This window comes from Narcine bancroftii, chromosome 3 (assembly GCF_036971445.1).
Source record: "Narcine bancroftii isolate sNarBan1 chromosome 3, sNarBan1.hap1, whole genome shotgun sequence".
Taxonomy (NCBI): domain Eukaryota; kingdom Metazoa; phylum Chordata; class Chondrichthyes; order Torpediniformes; family Narcinidae; genus Narcine; species Narcine bancroftii.
The window spans coordinates 224,410,457-224,417,586 of NC_091471.1; the positions used below are offsets into that span (position 1 = coordinate 224,410,457).

General features: G+C 45.4%; 1 protein-coding gene across 5 annotated transcripts; it reads right to left on the minus strand.

Annotated features, from left to right (window-relative positions):
* Positions 1–719: 719 nt before the first annotated feature.
* On the minus strand, positions 720–6,032 carry prdm8b (PR domain containing 8b). 5 transcript variants are annotated; one of them, XM_069926729.1, is made up of 6 exons: positions 5,740–6,032; positions 5,525–5,641; positions 4,543–4,630; positions 3,870–4,105; positions 2,732–2,963; positions 720–2,195 (listed from the first exon to the last, which is right to left on the minus strand). In XM_069926729.1, exons 2-6 carry the CDS (start codon positions 5,576–5,578, stop codon positions 928–930), a joined length of 1,878 nt encoding a protein of 625 aa, XP_069782830.1. In that variant the 5' UTR covers positions 5,579–5,641; positions 5,740–6,032; the 3' UTR covers positions 720–927. The 5 variants fall into 5 exon arrangements, with proteins under 5 accessions (XP_069782830.1, XP_069782831.1, XP_069782834.1 ...); XM_069926730.1 differs by lacking the exon at positions 5,525–5,641; XM_069926733.1 differs by lacking the exons at positions 4,543–4,630; positions 5,525–5,641.
* Between the last annotated feature and the right edge of the window lie 1,098 nt (positions 6,033–7,130).

Consider the following 7,130-nt stretch of genomic DNA (forward strand, 5'->3'; position numbering starts at 1 on the left):
ACATAATACTACTTCTTTAGGTTTGAACCAGGTTTAGTCTTTGCATACTTTAAAAAAAAAACCAGCAATTCGCGAGTGCTCGATCTATTTCAAGCTCAGCTTCGGGGTTTTTTTTTCCGAAATAGAATTAAGATAGACTTGAAAAGACATTCGGCAGCTGTCCTTTAGTCCGCGCCTTTAGTGTTTGTAAGACTATGTGGTGGTTCATGCGCACTTCACCAGGGTATTTGACGCCCTGGCTCATTTATTTTACGGCCATCAACTTTTAAATGGGCTTAACTAGATTGCAAAACGACAGTATATGTGTAGAAACTATACATGTTAATTGTGGGTACCAGTGAGTTAACCTGATTCTAGTAGCAAATGTAAATGATTCCATGTACACGTACATTTGGTCAAGTAAAAATAAATCTATTTATTGTTGCAGCCAGCCAAAATGACCAGATAAACTATCAAGATTCATAGATTTCGCCAAGATTGAGAAACACAATAACTATTCAGACTTCTTTACACTGCCACAAAATAGTACATTTCATTTTTAAACGAAAATAATTACAAAAACAACGTATATTCCGCATGGCCCCACCTGCATTTGATGTTTATAATTTTACGGGTTTTTTTTTACATGCATCTTTCCTGCCACCCGTTTTAGCATTTCCTCCCGATAATCCGCTCGTGTTGACAGTGAAATGCGTTAATGAAGTCAATAAACCAAAATCCATTTTTTATCCTTTTATTTATCTAAAATAAAATTCTGTCCTTAAATATGATAATATCATATATTCCTCTGCCAAGCTACCATAAGCGCCTAAAAACCGAAATAAACTTATGGCAAAATGTATTTGTATAACTGTCTTTTGTAATTACAAAATGTAAAGTGTCATCATGGAAGTCCCTTCCCTTCCCTACTACAAAATGACATGGAGTTCAGTTATGAGACGTCATATGCCGAGAAAGATGATGGCGTTCCCTAAAGGATTCGTTGCAAATAGGACATTTAAGCTTTTCTTCTCTTCTTCTTTTCACTAAAGGTTCCATGGCATATTCTTTTTTGTGGTGAGATCTCATGTGGTACACTAAATCTGATGTCATTCTGAAAGAAGCGTTGCATTTGGCACACCAGTTTTGTGCTGGTAAGCAAAAGGAGGTGAAGGAAGGGGGAAGAAGGGTCAGTGCAGATGGAACTTGCAACTGAATGGGCCCAGCAGCCTTGGGCCAGAAGGCAGTGGCATACACGAAAGGACTTTGTTTGGCCAGACCTCCTTGCATATTGCAATTGCCGTTAACGTCTGCGCTTTGGAGCTTTGCAGCCAAGGCATTCGCCTGATAAAGTCTGCCAGAATCACCCACACCAGGATGGCACTCTAAGCCGGGGATCACCTTTTGGGATACCAAGAGTGGAGGCAACTGTCCAAACGATCTGGCTGGCTGGGAGAACGCACTCTTCCTCTCCTCGGTTGCACAAAGCTGCGAAACGCTCCTAAACGCGCTACCCATGGCAATGTTGTCGAGACAAGAAGGGACTTGCGTTTCAGTCAGAACAGACTTAATGTCAACGTCCATCGGCTTCTCCGAAGGGCTGCTGTTCGCCGCGATGCCATTCTTCTTGTCTATATCGGGAGCGTGATCCTTTGGCGTCTGTTTAAGATTAAGTGAAGTTCTCTTCACTTCGTTGAAGGCGCTCTGTTTGACACCTGTCGACTCTGAGCTGGATGTTGTCATCAGCCTTCCATTTTCTCGCAAACTAAAATAGCTCCCTCTGAAGTGTTGGGAAGGACAGGGAAGCTTTTCTCTTGGGGTGATGGGCAGGGATCTACCTGCCACTTTTGTACTGTGCACCAAACTATCATTCTTTTCCACTTCCTCGTACTTTCTTTTATTTTCATTCATGCTTTCAGATTCCCGCCGGTTCTTGACACATTCTCTTGGATTTTCCATGTCCCTGGCAAGATTGTGGAAATCTGTGGTGGGTTTGTTGTTCTCTACATTGGAAAAGGCTGATTGGCGTTCCGATCGGCCGAATTTAGCACTTGGTTCCACGGCAGCCAGGTGGTCGCCGTCTCCGCTGCTTTTAACGTTCTCATCCGAGGCAATGCAACCCATTCGCTTCTGACACCGGAATCTCAAATGGGCAAGAAAGGGATATTCACATTGAAACCTCTGGCTGCAGTCCAGACATGTGAATGGCGAGGATCCTGTGTGAATGAAGAACATAAGAATGAGATTGCTCACTCCTTCAAGCCACTCGTGTTCCAGCGCTAACAGATTTAAGTCAGAATGTTAAAACCACGCTTTTTAAATATTTCATATACGCGATAACTAATGCGTCATTATAATAATTACATTGACATAGTCCCGCATCACACAGCCTATACATGTATCCATGTTTATTCCATTAGATTTTGCCTGCGTATCTAACCACAATTTAATCTTCTTGGGAAACCCCCCCCCCCCCCACTGTAAATAATTCGAAGCTCTCTATCCAATTAACCCACGTCTCCACGGCTCCGTCGGCAGGTTTTTTTTGTTTCTAAGCCACATGTAAAGTTTGAACAAGTATTATTTTAGAAATGTCATTAAAAATTGGATCATCTTTAAAGAACCAATGGAAAGAGACTCAAATGACTTCAGACGCGTTGAATACAATGGAAATCCATTGTGATGTGTGTTTGCTCTTGCGTGTGTGTGCGCGCAAGGCAACATCAATGGATTTTTAGCCAGCTCAGCTCACCATTCATTTTGGCTTGGGCTCTGATGTTGCTGAGAAGGAGAAGCTCCAACAGTTCTTTCCCATACCACACAAGTAATTCCTCGTCTTTGTCTATCCGCCGAAGAGACCGATAAAACAACTGGCCGTTCTTTACATAGGCTTCGAGGTTCTGCTCTCCTTTATCCCTGGCCGACTGGACGAGTCTGAGCCACATTAAGCCTTCGGAGGAGCTGTTTGCCGATGATGTATCCACCTGCAGCAAATGTGAGCCCACGTGTATGATGAATACATGCCAATTAGCAATAATCCAATTTACACCATGTCTCACCGCACATTTCCACAAAACATAAATCAACCTCGTCATTTATTGACGGTTTCTGGATATCACATGGTACAATTTATTATTTAATGAACCTGTATATTGTTGAATGCTGCAAAGGCGTTTGAACATCACAATAGAGATTTACTACGCACTATTAAAAAAAAATGAAGCGTCGTATTAGGACTAAATCGAGGACAGATTCGCGACCCATAAACTTTACGGGATCCCATCGTGCTCACTCATTGACACATATATATCAAATAGCGCTGTGTCAGACAGCATGCCGATTAGTCGCCAAGAAAACATTGTTCAAAAGTGTGTGTGGGGGTGGGGGCGCTGCAAGTGACAGGCTCCTTCCAGGTACTTATGATCAGTCAGTCTTTTGTAGCACTTCAGAAAGTCCAAGGTCTAAAGGACAGGCGAGGCTTGGGCGTCATCTGCGCGCTTCCATACTTTAGAACTTGCAGTCTCTCTGGCCCGCCCAACCCACAGCTCCCCTCCATTAACCCACTACCCCCGACAGCCCTGTGTCGACACCCGGCCACCTCTCTCCCCCAATCAGCCACCTTTCCTGGGCATGATATTCAAAACTGTAATGAGGAAACGTGCGACCCTAAAGGAAGAACTCGCTCATATACTCAGAAATCAAAGGAGCGGCTCCATGTAGAAAAAGTCTTGGAGAATTATATGGAAACGATGCTTAAGTATAAAATCAAGGAAGTACAATGTGGGTAATTGGTGATTTTAAAAAACAGATTTTTTAAAAAAGAATGTTTAGTTGGCGATACAGATCAAGTAGAGCGTGCAATAAACACAGAGAAATAAAATGAATCCTACCCTTAAGATGTAGGGCACCGTCCTTTTGTCGGTGGACTTCAGCGCAATGAAAGCGATGCTGTCGTACAGAGACGTGTGGCTCAGTACGCAGGGCCCAAAAAGGGCATTTTCTGGAATGTCACAGGTTGTATAAACGCTGGTGAAAATGTCGGTCAGACACTGGTGGACGGCTCTGCTGGCATCGCTCTCCCAAAGCCCCTTGAAAGCATTTGACTCTTCCATCGTCGAGGCTTGGTCTTGGAGAAAATTAGATGAAAAGGTCACCTCAGTACATCAGGAGACGGAAGCAGCAAGATGCTTAACCGCGACATAATTACCAGTCCTGGTTCCCAATTCATTCCTGATTATTGGCCAAAGATATTATGAGACTCCATTAAAATATTTGACAACATGCATTAATTGAGCAAACAAACAAGAATCAGTCTAATACCTCCGGGATAGCAGAAAACTCGGATCCTTTCTACAAATGTCAATCTTTTACTGCTAAAATGCCCCTAATTTGATAAACCAGTTTGATTTCCCTTATTTCGCCTTTTAGTTTACTTTTTTTTCGCCCGTATTTTGTCATAAACAGCTTCGATGTTACAAATGATATCCTCCTCCATGCACTTAAGATGATCCAACTGCTTCCAAAATCTGCGTGTGCCCTGGGACAATGAGGTGAGATCGTTACCTGCCTTGCTCCCAGTTCGGTGCGTTATTTTGGCTGAATGCTGCCGAGACCATTCATCAGTAAGCATCAAACCACACCGTTCCGGTGTCTGGAAGTGCAAATGAAATAAATGGAAAGCGTGCAGTCATTTGATGTCAGATAACCTTTAGATCTTTTTCTACAAGGAAGAACGTATGTCTTCTTCGTCCGCTCTGCTCATTACCATAATACACCGCTTTCCCTCTGAGACTTTAATTAAAAGCAGCATGCAGAGTTAATTATTTTACCTCGACATGGTTATTTATGGCTGAGAATGAATCCCAGTTTACCTTGTTCGACCCAGGGAGAGATTCGGTCAAACGTGGCTTGTGAAATCTGAATTGAACGGGGTAGCGGTGGGGGGAGGGGGTTAGTTTTGCATCACCAGTTATCTTCGCAACATTTCAACGAGTTCAGGGCCAATGTCCCGGGACACACATCCCGACATCGTTGCCTATACCAGAAGCTCAGAATTCACACGTTTCTAACTTGGACGATTTTCAAACAAACAGACCTGCGTCGCCTTTCATCATGTGTTGGATACTTTGTAACTGAATCGAATATTATACGCACACTTCAATATGTTAAAACACGTTTAATTGGAGGAGCGTTAAAGATTAATGCAATTACATCGATTATAGTCAAAGTATCAGACCACGAAAGCCGGGAAGTTCAAGGCAAATATAATCCCCTTCGCCCATTTCTCGCCTTCCGTGCAAACTAGATGGTTTTCCTTGCAGGGATGTTTTTTTTAAGCCCTCTAGCATTGAACGCCAGAAGGCAACCTATTCTAAATGATAACCAACTGGCATTAGCCGTGTGGAGGCTTCACTGCCCAGCAACACTGGACAACCCGCAAGCCGGTCGTGGTCTCTCCGAACTTGGGACCGAGCGGTGCCGCGAGGCTCCTGCTCCTCGACCAAAGCCCCCCGACCACACTCGGGAGGGACCCCCTCCGCCTTACCTGGACGAGCAGCGCTTTTCTCCAGATGGAAAGAGCAAAATCAAAAGCCAACATGCAACATTTTCTACGGACACATTTTACAGATGCTTGATTGAGGTCGCTTGGGGCGTCCAATATCTATATGTAAAAGCCCCTGTCATGAATATGCATTTATTTCCATCCCCAGCAGATCGTTTAGGGAGCAGAGAAAACAACAACAAAAAGTAAACACTCACCAGCAAAACGCCGCGATTTGTTTTTTTTTAAGGTCTCTCCCTCCCTCTCTCTCGCTCTGTCTTTGCTCTTTATTATGGGGGGGAGGGGTGGGTGCAGGAGGAGGATGTGATGGAGGTTGGAGCAGCAGCTGTGGACGCAGCGCTCTGGCTCGGTGCTTGTCAGCGCAGTGGCATCGCTGGTGAAAGTGACGGTGATGTTGCGTTGTCGATGCAAAAAAAACCCAAGGCGCGGAGCCGCAGAGAGAGAGAGCGAGAGGGAGTTGCATCTGGGCCCGGGCGTAAGTGGCAGGCACTTTGTTTGGTGGAGACAATCTGTCCAATGACGCGTGCATCCCCGTCCCTGTCCCCTCCCCTCGCGGGCCACCACCCGCGCACTCAGCCTGCTGGCGCTCGCCATTGGCCAGTGGGAGGTCGCTGTTGGTGGCGGCTCGTGCCCCTGCCCACCGTCTCCGCCACCCAGGCAGCTGGGTGCGCGCTCGGGGGCGATAGGAGGAGGGGGTAGCTGGCTGGGCTCTCCGGCGCCACTGGGTGGCGTGCGGGGAGCGGTGGCGGAGGAGTGTGGGGAATGATGATGGATTGAGAGAGGGGAGGGGGTGTGGTGTTCGCTGCTGCATGCTGAACACTGCCGCGCGGCGTGCGCCTGCCACCTTACCCCCCCCACCCCCCCCCCCCAGGGCACCCCAGCAATGAGTTGCATTTCACAGTGTATGTGTGTGTAGAAGGAAGGGGGGTGGACAATGCTTTTCACCCAAAAGCGAGGCAACAAGCATGCACATTCTGGCCTGGCCAGCTCTCAGGTTGCACCGGCGGCAGATCATGTTAACGCCCTGATGGACAGCAAACCCCTCCGAGTCGTCTCTGTGGTGTCAGGAGTCCATTTTACACAGTGGCTGCCAAGCCAACTTGGGGCGATCAACTGACGACAGGGCCTTGGGAAAGGTGAAGAGGTAGGGGCATGTTATTGATGTTGAATGAGGGGTTAACTCACGATAAGACTCAAAACCCAGTTTGCTTTGAACAACATTGGGAGCAATTAGTTGCTTAGAGAAATGCTGAATGTGGACATTTGTGCAACTAAAATTTGTGAACACAGAGTGATATCAAAAGGTGATTTAAACAAAAAATCATGTGTAATGCCCGGTTTCCGATAAGTTGCTTAAAGATGGGGATTGGAAAATTGAAATCTACGAAGTAAATGGTTTTGAATTCCATTATAAAATAATAGATTTTAAGAAAATCCAATCCTCATGTACCACTTTATTACTTTTAAAGTGTTTGGTCAGCACCAATTCATCCGTTCAACTGGAGAATTACATAGTCATTATTTTTCTACCACCAATCTCCAATCAAATGTATTTGTACAAAGTCACGGACAGAGGTTTTATTTTAAT

What these genes read in the sequence shown, in the direction of transcription:
- prdm8b (XM_069926729.1), bottom strand. Translation starts at nt 5,578, where the DNA reads ATGTTGGCTTTTGATTTTGCTCTTTCCATCTGGAGAAAAGCGCTGCTC. An exon ending in CCGAACTGGGAGCAAGGCAG is followed by an intron (nt 4,106 to 4,542) that starts GTAACGATCTCA and finishes ATTTTCTCCAAG; the next exon opens with ACCAAGCCTCGACGATGGAA. An exon ending in AGCCCAAGCCAAAATGAATG is followed by an intron (nt 2,196 to 2,731) that starts GTGAGCTGAGCT and finishes TCATTCACACAG; the next exon opens with GATCCTCGCCATTCACATGT.